At 37.7% G+C, this 15,681-nt stretch overlaps 2 protein-coding genes across 4 annotated transcripts in view; one reads left to right on the top strand and one right to left on the bottom strand.

Annotated features, from left to right (window-relative positions):
* The window catches only part of AGBL3 (AGBL carboxypeptidase 3), a 90,782-nt gene that overhangs the window by 34,627 nt on the left and 40,474 nt on the right, over positions 1-15,681 (top strand). Inside the window, 7 exon segments of the mRNA XM_060156626.1 lie at positions 5,854-5,961; positions 9,168-9,306; positions 10,599-10,625; positions 10,627-10,872; positions 10,874-11,124; positions 11,127-11,358; positions 14,782-14,944. Of these exon segments, the coding sequence (XP_060012609.1) occupies positions 5,854-5,961; positions 9,168-9,306; positions 10,599-10,625; positions 10,627-10,872; positions 10,874-11,124; positions 11,127-11,358; positions 14,782-14,944 (1,166 nt within the window).
* Positions 9,718-15,681, bottom strand: part of CYREN (cell cycle regulator of NHEJ) — a 90,596-nt gene continuing 84,632 nt past the window's right edge. For 2 of the 3 annotated variants that reach the window (XM_060156618.1, XM_060156622.1), the window contains exon 6: positions 14,727-15,259. In XM_060156618.1, coding sequence (XP_060012601.1) covers positions 15,234-15,259 — 26 coding nt within the window. In that variant the 3' untranslated portion in view covers positions 14,727-15,233. Of the gene's footprint in view, positions 11,353-14,726; positions 15,260-15,681 lie in introns of those variants that run through there. The other variant, XM_060156621.1, reaches the window with a different exon arrangement.

The following is a 15,681-nucleotide window of genomic DNA, read 5'->3' as shown; positions in this document are numbered from 1 at the left end:
TCTCTTTCAGATTTTTCATTATTAGTGTATAGGAATGCAAGAGATTTCTGTGCATTAATTTTGTACCCTGCTACTTTACCAAATTCATTGATTAGCTCTAGTAGTTTTCTGGAGGCATATTTAGGATTCTCTATGTATAGTATCATGTCATCTGCAAACCGTGACAGCTTTACTTCTTCTTTTCCAATTTGGATTCCTTTATTTTTCTTCTCTGATTGCTGTGGCTAAAACTTCCAAAACTATGTTGAATAATAGTGGTGAGAGTGGACAACCTTGTCTTCTTCCTGATCTTAGTGGACATGGTTTCAGTTTTTCACCATTGAGGACGATGTTGGCTGTGGGTTTGTCATATATGGCCTTTATTATGTTGGGGAAAGTTCCCTCTATGCCTGCTTTCTGGAGGGTTTTATCATAAATGGGTGTTGAATTTTCTTGAAAGCTTTCTCTGCATCTGTTGAGATGATCATGTTTTTTCTCTTTCAATTTTTTAATATGGTGTATCACATTGATTGATTTGCATATATTGAAGAATCCTTGCATTCCTGGGATAAACCCCACTAGATCATGGTGTATGATCCTTTTAATGTGCTGTTGGATTCTGTTTGCTAGTATTTTGTGGAGGATTTTTGCATCTATGTTCATCAGTGATATTGGCCTGTAGTTTTCTTTCTTTGTGACACCTTTGTCTGGTTTTGGTATCAGGGTGATGGTGGCCTCGTAGAATGAGTTTGGGAGTGTTCCTCCCTCTGCTATATTTTGGGAGAGTTTGAGAAGGATAGGTGTTAGCTCTTCTCTAAATGTTTGATAGAATTCGCCTGTGAAGCCATCTGGTCCTGGGCTTTTGTTTGTTGGAAGATTTTTTTTTTTTTTTTTTTTTTGTGGTACGCGGGGCTCTCACTGTTGTGGCCTCTCCCGTTGCGGAGCACAGGCTCCAGACGCGCAAGCTCAGCGGCCATGGCTCACGGGCCCAGCCGCTCTGCGGCATGTGGGATCTTCCCAGACCGGGGCACAAACCCGTGTCCCCTGCATCGGCAGGCGGACTCTCAACCACTGCGCCACCAGGGACGCCCTGTTGGAAGATTTTTAATCACAGTTTCAATTTCAGTGCTTCTGATTGGTCTGTTCATATTTTCTGTTTCTTCGTGGTTCAGTGTTGGAAGGTTGTGCTTTTCTAAGAATTTGTCCATTTCTTCCGGGTTGTCCATTTTATTGGCATATAGTTGTTTGTAGTGATCTCTCATGATCCTTTGTATTTCTACAGTGTCAGTTGTTACTTCTTTTTCATTTCTAATTCTATTGATTTGAGTCTTCTCCCTTTTTTTCTTGATGAGTCTGGCTAATGGTTTATCAATCTTGCTTATCTTCTCAGAACCAGCTTTTAGTTTTATTGATCTTTGCTATCGTTTCCTTCATTTCTTTTTCATTTATTTCTCATCTGATCTTTATGATTTCTTTCCTTCTGCTAACTTCAGGGTCTTTTTGTTCTTTCTCTAATTGCTTTAGGTGTAAGGTTAGGTTGTTTATTTGAGATGTTTCTTGTTTCTTGAGGTAGGATTGTATTGCTATAAACTTCCCTCTTAGAACTGCTTTTGCTGCATCCCGTAGGTTTTGGGTCGTCGTGTTTTCATTGTCATTTGTTTCTAGGCATTTTTTGATTTCCTCTTTGATTTCTTCAGTGATCTCTTGGTTATTTAGTAGTGTATTGTTTAGCCCCCATGTGTTTGTATTTTTTACAGATTTTTTTCCTGTAATTGATATCTAGTCTCATAGCATTGTGGTCAGAAAAGATACTTGATACAATTTAAATATTCTTAAGTTTACCAGGGCTTGATTTGTGACCCAAGATATGATCTATCCTAGGGAAAGTTCCATGAGCACTTGAGAGGAAATTGTATTCTGTTGTTTGGGATGGAATGTCCTATATATACCACTTAAGTCCATCTTGTTTAATATGTCATTTAAAGCTTGTGTTTCCTTATTTATTTTAATTTTGGATGCTCTGCCCATCGGTGAAAGTGGGGTGTTAAAAGTCCCCTGCTATGAATGTGTTACTGTTGATTTCCCCTTTTATGGCTGTTAGTATTTGCCTTATGTCTTGAAGTGCTCCTATGTTTGGTGCATAAATATTTACAATTGTTATATCTTCTTCTTGGACTGATCCCTTGATCATTATGTAGTGTCCTTCTTTGTCTCTTCTAATAGTCTTTAATGTCTATTTTGTCTGATATGAGAATTGCTACTCCAGCTTTGTTTTGATTTCCATTTGCATGGAATATCTTTTTCCATCCCCTCACTTTCAGCCTGTATGTGTCCCTAGGTCTGAAGTGGGTCTCTTGTAGACAGCATATATACGGGTCTTGTTTTTGTATCCATTCAGCGTCTGTGTCTTTTGGTTGGAGCATTTACTCCATTTACATTTAAGGTAATTATCGATATGTATGTTCCTAGTCCCATTTTCTTAATTGTTTTGGGTTTGTTTTTGTAGGTCTTTTCCTTCTCTTGTGTTCCTGCTTAGGGAAGTTCCTTTAGCATTTGTTGTGAAGCTGATTTGGTGGCGCAGAATTCTCTTAAAGAATTTAAAGAGCTTTTGCTTTTCTGTAAAGGTTTTTTAAATTTTATTTTTGGCTGCGTTGGGTCTTCATTGCTGTACACAGGCTATCTCTAGTTGTGGCGAGCCAGGGGTACTCTTCGTTGTGGTGCACGGGCTTCTCATTGCAGTGGCTTCTCTTATTGCAGAGTACGGGCTCTAGGTGCATGGCCTTCCGTAGTTGTGGCTCGTGGGCTGAAGAGCACAGGCTCAGTAGTTGTGGCGCATGGGCTTAGTTGCTCCATGGCATGTGCGAGCTTCCTGGACCAGGGCTCGAACCCATGTGTCCTGCATTGGCAGGTGGATTCTTATCCACTGCGCCACCAGGGAAGACCTCTGTAAAGGTTTTAATTTCTCCGTCAAATGTGAATGAGATCCTTGCTGGGTAGAGTATTCTTGTTTGTAGATTCTTCCGTTTCATCACTTTAAATGTGTCCTGCCACTCCTTTCTGGCTTGCAGAGTTTCTGCTGAAAGATCAGCTGTTAACCTTATGGGAATTCCCTTGTATGTTATTTGTTGCTTTTGGCTTGCTGCTTTTAATATTTTTTCTTTGTATTTAATTTTTGATAGTTTGATTAATATGTGTTTTGGCGTGTTTCTCCTTGGATTTATCCTCACTGGGACTCTCTGTGCTTCCTGGAGTGGATTATTTCCATTCCCACATTAGGGAAGTTTTGAACTATAATCTCTTCAAATATTTTCTTAGTTCATTTTTTTTTCTTTTCTCTTCTGGGACCCCCTATAATTTGAAGGTTCATGCATTTAATGTTGTCCCAGAGGTCTCTGAGACTGTCCTCAATTCTTTTCATTCTTTTTTCTTTATCCTGCTCTGCAGTAGTTATTTCCACTGTTTTATCTTCCAGGTCACTTATCCATTCTTCTGCCTCGGTTATTCTGCTATTGATTCCTTCTAGAGAATTTTTAATATCATTTATTGTGTTGTTCATCATTGTTTGTTTTCTCTTTAGTTCTTTTAGTTCCTTGTTAAACGTTTCTTTTATTTTCTCCATCTATTTCCAAGATTTTGGATCATCTTTACTATCATTACTTGGAATTCTTCTTCAGGTAAACTGCCTATTTCCTCTTCATTTGTTTGGCCTGGTGGATTTTTGCCTTGCTCCTTCAGCTGCTGTGTGTTTCTCAGTCTTCTCATTTTGCTTAACTTACTGTGTTTGGGGTCTTCTTTTTGCAGGCTGCAGGTTCCTAGTTCCCGTTGTTTTTGGTTTCTAACCCCAGTGGGTAAGGTTGGTTCAGTTGGGTTGTGTAGGTTTTGTGGTGGAAGGGACTGGTGCCTGTATTCTGGTGGATGAGGCTGGATCTTACCTGTCTGGTGGGCAGGTCCACGTCTGGTCGTGTGCTTTAGGGTGTCTGTGAACTTATTATGATTTTAGGCAGCCTCTCTGCTAATGGGTGGGATTGTGTTCCTGTCTTGCTAGTTGTTTGGCATGGGGTGTCCAGCACTGTAGCTTGCTGGTCGTTGAGTGGAGCAGGGTCTTTGCGTTGAGATGGAGATCTCTGGGAGAGCTTTCACCATTTCATATTATGTTGGGCAGGGAGGTCTCTGGTAGACCAGTATCCTGAACTTAGCTCAGGTCTGACACCCAGCCAGAGCACCAAGACCCTGTCAGTCACTTGGCTCAGATGAAAAGGGAGGAAAGGGAGGGAAAAAAAAAGAAAGTAAAACAAAATAAAGTTACTAAAATAAAAAGTAAATATTAAAAACAAAAGTAATAGAAATAAAGAAGGGAGCAAGCAAACCGAAAAACAAATCCACCAATGATAACAAGCGCTAAAAACTACCAAGAAAAAAAATAGACAACCCTAGGAAAAATGGTAAAAGCAAAGCTATACAGACAAAATCACACAAACAAGCATACACATACACAGTCACAAAAAGGAAAAAATATTATATAAATTTAAAAAAAGGAAGAGGGCAACCAAATCAATAAACACATCTACCAACGACAATAAGCTCTAAATATTAAACTAAGATAAACATAAAACCAGAAACAAATTAGATGCAAAAAGCAAACCCCAAGTCTGCAGTTGCTCCCAAAGTCCACTGCCTCAATTTTGGGATGATTTGTTTTCTATTCAGGTATTCCACAAATGCAGGGTACCTCAAGTTTATTGTGGAGATTTTATCCGCTGCTCCTGAGGTTGCTGGGAGAGATTTCCCTTTCTCTTCTTTGTTCGCACAGCTCCTGGGGTTCAGCTTTGGATTTGGCCCCACCTCTGTGTGTAGGTCGCCTGAGGGCATCTGTTCCTGCTCAGACAGGACAGGGTTTAAGTAGCAGCTGATTAGGGGGCTCTGGCTCACTCAGGCCAGGGGGCAGGGAGGGGTTTGGAATACGGGGCGAGCCTGTGGCGGCAGAGGCCAGCATGACGTTTTAAGAGGCTGAGGTGCGCCGTGTGTTCTCTCGGGGAAGTTGCCCCTGGATCACGGGACCCTGGCAGTGGCGGGCTGCACAGGCTTCCGGAAGGGGGGTGTGGATAGTGACCTGTGCTTGCACACAGGCTTCTTGGTGGCGGTAGCAGCAGCCTTAGCATCTCATGCCCATCTCTGGGGTCCGCGCTGATAGCCCCGGCTCACACCCGTCTCTGGAGCTCCTTTAAGCAGCACTCTTAATCCCCTCTCCTCATGCACCAGGAAACAAAGAGGCAAGAAAAAGTCTCTTGCCTCTTTAGCAGCTCCAGACCTTTTCCCGGACTCCCTCCTGGCTAGCTGTGGTGCACTAGCCCCCTTCAGGCTGTGTTCATGCAGCCAACCCCAGTCCTGTCCCTGGGATCCAACCTCTGAAGCCCGAGCCTCAGCTCCAAGCCCCCACCCGCCCTGGCAGATGAGCAGACAAGCCTCTCAGGCTGGTGAGTGCTCGTCGGCACCAATCCTCTGTGCGGGAATCTCTCTGCTTTGCCCTCTGCACCCCTGTTGCTGCGCTCTCCTCCGTGGCTCTGAAGCATCCTGCCACCCCTAGTCTCCGCCAGTTAAGGGGCTTCCTAGTGTGTGGAAACCTTTTCTCCTTCACAGCTCCCTCCCAGAGGTGCAGGTCCCATCCCTATTTTTTGTCTCTCTTTTTTCTTTTGCCCTACTCAGGTACATGGGGAGTTTCTTGCCTTTTGGGAGGTCTGAGGTCTTCTGCCAGTGTTCAGTAGGTGTTCTGTAGGAGTTGTTCCACGTGTGGATGTATTTGTGGGGAGGAAGATGATCTCCACATCTTACTCCTCTGCCATCTTGAAGGTCCCTCTGTTTTTTCTTTTTCTCCAGATTGGACCCCTTCTAATCCTGAGCGAATGTACATCCCAACAGGCCTGGAGATAGAACCCCTTTATCCAAGCTCCAAGGAGGATCCTGTGGTTTACCTAGCTGAAGATGGTGGGTATATGAGACATGTTGCTATAAAAAATAACTTGGTACCTGGGCTAATCTCTTAGTCATATTTGTTCTGCTGTTTATAGTGGAAATTGTAAATTAATAGGAAGTCCCTGACTCCACAAACACGTCTGGTTACATATTAATCCAAATGTTGATTCAGTGCTAATTATGTTCTTGAAGGTGCATATTGCAGCGTATGCACACTTACTTTAAGATAAAGCATCATGTTGACCATGAGAATGAAGAGTCTTATTGCGATGGAATTAAGCTTCGCATCAGTTTTCAAAGGTAAATCCAGCAGAGTGCTCTGCAACTATCATCCCCTTTCCATCTATAGGTCATTTTCATGCAGTCTTTCAGGTGATTTATTTTCATATTATGCCAGTTTGATGCATTTCTTGGGACTGCATTCTTGAAAAGAGGAAAATATCCCACATTGCAAATAACATCTAAGATTACATCTCAGGAAAGTGTTCTTAACACTCAGGATTAATAAGTGCACCTTGAGAGCTCTGGTAATGCAGAATCTCTGCTTCATGTTAGAGTATGCTAATAAGCAAACGTAGAAGTCTCAACCTATATTCTAAACTGCGCTGCTCCTGAAGCACCAATGTAAGGCAGTATGGGACTCCTGTACAGTTTCACCATATCTTATGGAAAAACCGGAATGAACTTTTTGGCCAACCCAGTATCTTAGACTATATATTAAAGATGACTTCCAGGAAGCAAATGTATTTTATTTAAAGAGCTGGCAAAACAGAGAAATTCACGGGAATTCCTTCTTACACAGTAAGCAACTACAGAAATCATATACTCGTGCATTTTTAAGCAACTGGGGTGAGCAAAGCACCTCTGATTTTTTATATTTGATTTCAAATATTTACATAGCTAATGTACCTCATAACTTTCACACATAAATGAGATCTAATATGAAATTAAAGTAGATGAGGTGAGTCGGTCAAGCTCTTGTCAGGAAGTGGATGGCTTACATAGAGTAATTTAAGAAACTTTAATGAAAGGATAACTTACAAAAGGGTGGACAGAATTAAGGGAGACTAATACGGGATGGTGAAGCAACACAGAATTGTCAATAGAGCAGAACCATTATTCCTCCTAGGCCTGAAGGGGTAAGAGAACAGAGTGGTTTCCAAACCTGTAGCTGTAGAAGGAAGTCCCCAAACAACTGAGTATATAGAATTCTGGGTTTACATTTTTTTCTTTTAAATATTTTTCTTTCTTTAAAGATATTGTTCCATTGTCTCATGACATCTGTTCTCTTTAGTAAAAAGTCAGCCATAATTTATATCATTGTTCCTTATATGTGATGTGTCTTTTTCTGTTTGGCTGTTTTTCAGCAATTTGACTGTGACCTGCCTAGATTTGGTTATCTTTATATTTATCCGGTTTGGAGTTTGCTGAACCTCTTAGATCCATAATTTAATAGAGTTCTTTGTTTTTTTTCCAAATTTGAGAAATTTTCAGCCATTATTTCTTCACGTATTTTCTCCATAATATTCTTTCTCTTCTGTCCCTTGGAATTCCAACTCCAATCCATATGGTAGATTTCTAGCTATCTCGCACATGTCACTGGGTCTTTGTTCTTTTTTTCTCCTCTGGCCTTGGGTTTGGATAATTGTATTCATTTGTTTTTAAGTTCACTGAGTCTTTCCTTTGCAATATTCAGTTTCTCTTAAGCCCATCTGGTAAATCTTTCATTTCCATTATTGTACTTTTTATTTCTAGAATTTTCATTTCATTCTTTTTACAGTTAACATTTCTTCTTTTTTTGAATTACTTGATCTGTTTATTCACTATCTCTATCTTTTCCCTTAAGTATTTTAACATATATTCAAAGTCCTTCTCTGTTAATCGTACCATCTGAGTTATCTTTGGGTCTGTTAAATATTTATTGGATCACATTTCCTTCTTTGTGTGCTTCATAGTTTTTTTTTATCATATGTGGGAAATTGTGAAAGATATGTTGTAGGAGTTTGTATTATGTTCTTTTTAAACATTATGCTGAATTTTTTTCTGGTAGGCAGCTAAATTGCTGGCAAATCATTTTGCTTCCTTTGGAATTGGTTTATTTTTTTATAAAAGCAGGTCTGTTTTCATTTTGTCCTTAGTCCTAGGTCATGGCCCTTACTCCTGAATGCGGTTCTTATGCCTAATATACAACCTTTTTAGAGTCACGATTGAATGCCTGAGGTGCTCAGTGAAGTCCTTGTATTCTGGATAGGTTGAATTTCAATATATCCTAGAATGTTTATCCTCTGGTATCTCAGTCCTACAGTAGCACTCTGTCCTATCTTCCCTAGTCTTATCCTGTGCTTGTAGAGCCAAGCCTTCAGTCAAGGACTGGGGAACCACCATGTAGACTATTGAAGCCCTCCCTCTACATAGCGTTCTTCTCTCTGGTACCCAGGGTACCAATTTCAGCAGCCCCAGGCAACAATCTCGCCTCCTCAGCTCAACATGACTGTTATGCTATCCTTAAGTGCCATCTTCCTAAGAGGTAAAAAGTACCCCCAGGAAGAAAACAAGAATTAAACATGGGCTTATTTCATGTATTTACCTTCTTTCAAGAACCATATGTAGGGACTTCCCTGGTGGTCCAGTGGGTAAGACTCCATGCTCCCAATGAAGGGGGCCTGGGTTCAATCCCTGGTCGGGGAACTAGATCCCACATGCATGCTGCAACTGAGTCCACATGACACAACTAAGAAGTCTGATTGCTGCAACAAATATCCCACGTGCCACAATTAAGACCTAGTGCAACCATAAATAAATTAATAAATAAAAAAAACATTTAAAAAAAAAAAAAAAAAAAAAAAAAAAAAAAAAAAGAACCATATGTAGTTCTGGTATTTGTGTTGTCCAAATGCATGAAAACAGTTAATTCGTATTTTTTGTCCAGTTTTATAGTTATTTACAGTGAAAAGATGACTTCAGGACCAATTACTTCATTATAACCAGAAGTAGAGTATTTTTACTGTGAGAAATATATGAATTTATTTCAGGCATTGCTTTTCTAGTCTAAATACTTAGACTTACTTATTTCAACATAAACCTATATATGCTAGTGTCAAATTATGTTAAAATTTATAATCCTTAGTGACACTTCAGTTATACTGTAGTTCCAAACTCTATGCAGAATAGCCTATATACTTTAGTTATGGCTTGATATCTTTATGGTTTCTCATCAGCCTACAAAGAGCCTTGTTTTGTGTATTCCCAAGTTGGGGGCAACCGAACACCCTTGAAGCAGCCTGTGAATAACTGTGATGATACTTTGATGTTTGAAGCAAGGTTTGAGAGTGGTAATCTACGGAAGGTAGTCAAAGTGTAGGTTTTAATTATTTTTATTTGAGGAGGTAGACTATCAACTATTTATTATTTCCTGTATTAGATACATTACTTTTAGTATCCATTACTGAACTATAATTCCTTGAAGTATAGATGCTACTTAGAGATTATTTTAAGGGGGTAGGTATGGAAGGTTCTGGGTTCAAACAATTTTGAGAACTATGAATTAAACAGGTTTCTGTAATGTACATTTTCAGTATGCCAATATGAATTGTCACACACACACACACACACACACACACACACACACACACACACACACACACACACACACACACACACACACACACACACACACACACACCCCCGCTTCTCAGACTTTTTAATGGAGTAGTTCTTCAGATGAGTGTTCTGTAAAACATGCTTGGGAACATGCCTGCGATCCAAGGATATTTTTTAAAAAATTTTTTAATGAAAAATTTTAAACATACACTTAAGTACAGAGCATAATACAGTTCTACATTAACTATCATATACCCATCACCTAGATTCAATGGCTCTCAAGGTTTTACAACATTCATTTCCTAGTTCACTGTTTATAACTACACACACAAACACATATACACACACAATAAGTGCATAATGCTGATAGAATAGGAAGTACTTGGTAAAAAAAGTCACAACTAACCAGGTAAAATTGTTAGATATGTAAGTAATGTACTAATGAAATTATTTTTGCCTTTAAGTATCTTCAGTGATTAAGTATGGGGGATGCAAACAGTTATGAAATACAGTTCCTGTCCTCTCAGAGTTTACAGTTTTATAATCCATATGCTTACAGTAATTTATATAGGTTTTTAACCTTTCTTAGTGATAGGTATTTCAGATTCTTAGAGCTAGAATCTAATGTAAAACAGAAATATATGTCTGAAGTAAAAAAAGAAACATTGGACTTGAATTCTTAAAAATTTAAGAACTCTTTAATCACTTCTTTTATAGGAAACATAACCGGGTTGACATATATAATTTTTGTCAAATGCCCATTTTTTTATGTGCTCTCTTGAATTACAAAGGAGTAAAAAGACTTTAGAATTCACATAGAAGCAGTTTTGCATCCAATAAAAGAGAAAGCTTCAAAACTTTGATTTTTTACAATTACTTGCTTATTGGACATTGCCTAAATAAATGTTGTTTCCCAAATAAAAAGCTTTCTGTGAATAGGTAGTTTATTATTTGTCTATTTATTATTACTTTTATTATTTAATTTAAACTTGAATGTCATTTTTACATTTTTATGTGCTTTTTTTCCCCTTCCTTTTTTTGTGTCTTAGGGCAGAATATGAATACCAGCTGACTGTGCCCTGACCTGTTCACAAATAAACACACCCAGTGGTACTACTTCCAAGTCACTAATACCCAAGCAGGAATAGACTACAGATTCACTATTATCCATTTCACCAAGCCTGCTAGTCTTTATAATCGGGGTATGCACCCACTGTTTTATTCTGAAAACGAGGCCAACGCTCATAATATTGGCTGGCAGAGAATAGGAGACCAAATGAAGTATTATAGAAGCAACCAGGGGCAAGACGGGTGCCATTATTTCTCTTACATGGACATTTCAATTTCCACACAATAAAGATACCTGCTATCCATACACTTACACAAACCTGCAAGAATACCTTTCTAGCATCAATAATGACCCAGTACAGTCAAAGCTTTGTAAAATACGTGTCTTGTGCCACACAATTACTAGGAACATGGTGTATGTTTTAACGATTACTACCCCCTTGAAGAACAGTGAGTCAAGAAAGCGAAAGGCCATGATTTTGACTGCAAGGGTACATCCAGGAGAAACCACAGCTTTTGGATCATGAAGGGCTTCCTAGATTATATTTTAGGAGACTCAAGTGATACACAGTTGCTCCGGGACACTTTCATCTTCAAGGTGGTACTCATGCTGAATCCAGATGGTGTGATTGTGGGAAATTATCGGTGTTCCTTAGCTGGATGGGATTTAAACCTTAACTATACATCTCTCCTGAAGGAGTCATTTCCTTCTGTTCGGTATACCCGGAACATGATCTGTAGGTAAAATAAGCATCAAATTACCCTATGCTTATTTAGTAAACTTGGTAGTAAGAATTTTGCTCCCACAATCCCACTCATTTTACTCTAGATTTTCTTAGGATAGTTTAACTATAGCTACTTAATTTTTTTCCTTATTCTTCCCAACTCTGCTTCTGTACCTTTCTGGCATTATGCCACTACGTTCACTAGCTTTCTTTTAAGTAATGAAATAGACTCTAGAACATTTTAATGGCTTAGTGAAAATGTACAGTTACATTTGCCTATCCTAAAATTTGGTTTCTTCCTAAAGTTAATGGTAGCACTGATGTTTATTTTGGGATCCTTGAATCCCTTATATGTGAAAATTAGTTACATCTACAGAGCCTTCTGGCACTATGTTGACCATACATTGCTCTATGATGAGTCTTTTGATGATAGGTTACATACTTATTTAAACTTTCATGAATAGTCTTATTTGCCCCTGGAAAAAATGAACAGCTTTAAATTTTCTAAAGAATCAGAACAGTAAAATGCACATAGTATTTAAAGCTTTGTTGAATTACTGGGTGAATTATTTAATAGATTCAAGTAATAACAATCAGGAATAGGCATTGCTAGAGTAGAGAGATTTATTGGAGTCAAAGAACACCCAAATCCTCTTAACCTTTTTGGTTAAGAATGTGGAGACTAGAGTGAAAACATATCAGATTGGAATCCCTGCTATATCATTTGCTAACTGTGTGATCTTGAGCAATTTTAAAAACAAACCCAAACCTCAGTTTTCTCATCTATAAAGTGGGAATAATAACGCTTACCTCACAGACAAGAGGATTAAATGAGAATATTACTACTAAAGTGCCCAGAATAAAGTGCCCAATATTACTGGAACACTGGAAACTCTAAATGTATTCAGTGTTTCCGCAAATGTAAAAAGAAGTTAATGAATTAGATATAGATGTAATAACTCTTCGTAAACTATTTAGGATTGTTCAAATGTTACAATAATAAGTACTATTATAGAGAGTGTCTATATCCTCATCCAGCTCTGTCATCAGGGCCCCTAATAAAAGCATACGAGCCCTGTTTCAAGGAGGAGGACCTCAAAGATACCTCCAGTCCCTCAGAGGAGCTGACAGGCTTCAGGAGCACCCAGCATGGCTCTAGTTACTTAGTTCAGCCTCAACTTTCATGTTAATCCTTTTATCTTTATAGACACATGGGGAGTGAAGCGCAGATCTCCACAAAAATGAGTAAAAACTCTTGTTTTATACCCCTCACAAATGTGGACTTCAGGATTCTCTGAAATTATTTGGGAAATATTTAAGTCATAAAGAGTAACCCATAACTAATTTTCCTGGGGATGGCACACAATGGAGAGAGCTGAGTAAATGCAATGTGGTATCCTAGATTGGATTCTGGGACAGAAAAAGGACATTATTGGGAAAACTAGTGAAATCCAAATAAGGTTGGGAGTTTAATAGTGATGTACCAACGTTGGTTCCTTAGTTTTTGACAATGTGCCATGGTTATGTAATATGTTAACATTAGGGGAAACTGGATGAGGGGTAGATATATGGAAACTCTCTCTACTATTTTGCCAGTTTTGTGTAAATCTAAAGTTATTCCAAAATTTAAAGTTTATTTTTTAATAGAAAGGGAGCTGATGGGATGCCCATTAGAGTATTTATAATGTCTACTTAATGCTCTTTGACATTAAGGGTGCCTGGCCCAACACAAGATGGATTACAGGCCAAGGCCCTTTGGCTTGTCTCTGTGGAAGACATTTTATATGTCTCTGTTCTTCTTAAATTGCCTCATAAGAAGGTTAAGGCAGGAATCTATTCAATAAGTTTCAGAAAGACTTCCAAGAAAGAGAACTACTTTAATGCAATTGATTAATCATAGGCAGATAAATGGAATAAAAGTCAGTCACATACGTGTGGAAAGGTGAGAGGCTGTAAGTATGTCTAAAACTAAATATATTTAAAGTATTTGAGGATAACAGAGAGTAGCTTTTAATATAGGCTACTTAGTGTAAGGTACTTAGAATATCTTAACTGGCTAAGAAAGAAATCCCAACTGTTTCTAAAGTGATTTAAATTAGTGTTAAGATGAGAGACCCTATTATGCTGTTTGACTTCAAAAGTAGTAACATTTCTTTGGGATTTAATTACTTAGAGGTTTCTTTTGACTCACTTATAAGAAACCAAATGTTCATTAAAACTGGGGAAATGGTTTAAAAATGTACAGCATATCTTATTTAAGGAGCTAACTTGATAGTCTTACTTTATAATCTAGTCCTTTTCCTAAAAAATTGTAATGATCATTTGGTGACTTTATGTCGATTTAATATTTTGTTATAAAAGTATTACATTTCATGTTACTATAAATTATTAACATTTGGTATTCTTCCAGATATAAGCAGTATATGTAATTTTAGTTATTTAAGTAATATAATAATGCTATATGAAGTTTGGAAATATGATATGAAAATAAAGGCAAAAATGTCGGTAATCCTACCACCTTAACACCACCACTTTTTCACCTTTTGAAAGCCTCTCTACTAGTTATTTTCATCAACCAGTTTGGGGGACTTATTTTTTATCACTTTAATATTCATTGAATGCCTAAATTATGCAGGCTAAGAATTGTGCTCTTGAGAAATGATTTCTTTAAATTATTTATTAGAAATTTACCAGAAAAACAATCAATTCAAACTTTGGTACTATTTTTCTCAAAATGATTTACTCACCACATTACTCAAAGGTTAAATATTAATTGGCTTCAGCACTAAGTTGTCAGGCACTCAATTTTTAACACATATTTTGGTACTTGTGTGCATAGCACTGTTTTAGATGTTTTGAAGCATTCCCTATCCATGTTTGATTAAATATCAAAAATATGAAAACTTACCTAGGCAAGTGCCAAGTAAATGGTACCAACATTAAGTGCTACAGGAGTTCAAAAAAGAAAAGTCTGTGGGCTTGACTAGTCAGAGAGGAAGTGAGACGTGATGTTGGTGTTGAGGGATAAGGGGTAGTATTTGCATTTACAAATATGAAGAAAGAAGATACTTCAGTCAGAAAGAATCTATGTGAGAGCTAAAAGGCAAAGATAAGAGTGAGCTGTTTTCTGTGTACAACAAAAAACACAATCAAAAAAGCAGAGAGATCCTCTTGGAGAAAGTCTTGGGAGTAAGGTAAAAATTTTGTCCTTATACTGGAAGGCTAAAACATTCATATTTTATATACAATTAATAGGAACTTATTGTAGGTGTTTAAAAAATTATATGTTAATAATCATAAGAGGTAAGAAAAGAAACTGAAAAGTAGGATATAAGAAATTCTGTTTATTTGGATATTAGACTTGTTAATCCATAATTACAGCCATAGAAGAAAAATGCAGAGGTAAAATGTAGTAACTTGTTCTTTTTCTTCTTTGTAGATTGATGGAGAAATGAGGGGTTATTTTGTATTGTGACCTTCATGGCCATAGTAAGAAAGAGGACATCTTCATGTATGGCTGTGATGATAGTGACAGATGTAAAGCATTATACTTACAGCAACGAATCTTGCCACTTAGGCTGAGCAAAAATTGTCCAGATAAAGTAAGCACCTTTAATATTTTGACTTTTCCTTTACTACATGTTGCCCATGCAAGACAGCAAAATGGATAATTTTAGTTAGTAAACTGCTTTTTTATTTAGTTATTCTGATTGGTTTATACAATTGACCATAAGAAAGCAACTGTGTGAAATGTTTAATGACCAGTAATTTGAGATATGAAAAAAAATGCCCAATATCCTACCACCATACTTAATGATAAAAGACTGATTGTTTTCCTCCTGAGGTCAGGAACAAGGCAAGGATATCCACTTTTACCCCTTCAATTCAGCCTTATACTGGAGGTTCTAACAAGTGCAATAAGGGAAGAAAAAGAAATAAAAGGCAGACAGATTGGAAAGGCAGGCGTGATTGTTTTCATAGAAAACCCATGCAATCCACAAAAACTCCTAGAACTAATAACTGAGTTTAGCAGTGTCATAGGATACAAGGTCGACCCACAAAAACCAACTGCAGTTCTATATACTCACAGTGAACAACTGGAAACCAAAATTTAAAAGAATATCATTTACCATCACTCCAAAATAAGTGAAATACTTGTGACTGCAAAGGGATGGCACAAGGGAGTTTTTAAGAGGTGATGGAATTGTCCTATATCCTGATTTGTGGTAGTGTTTACACAAACCTATACATGTGTTAAAATTCACAGAATGGAACACAAAGTAAATTTTTTTAATTGTAATTAAATTACAAAAACTCATTGTAGATACTGATGTTATAA

The sequence above is a fragment of the Lagenorhynchus albirostris genome, chromosome 8, assembly GCF_949774975.1.
Source record: "Lagenorhynchus albirostris chromosome 8, mLagAlb1.1, whole genome shotgun sequence".
Classification (NCBI taxonomy): Eukaryota; Metazoa; Chordata; class Mammalia; order Artiodactyla; family Delphinidae; genus Lagenorhynchus; species Lagenorhynchus albirostris.
The sequence above is the reverse complement of the archived record's forward strand: the minus strand, read 5'-3'. Positions and strand labels throughout refer to the sequence as shown.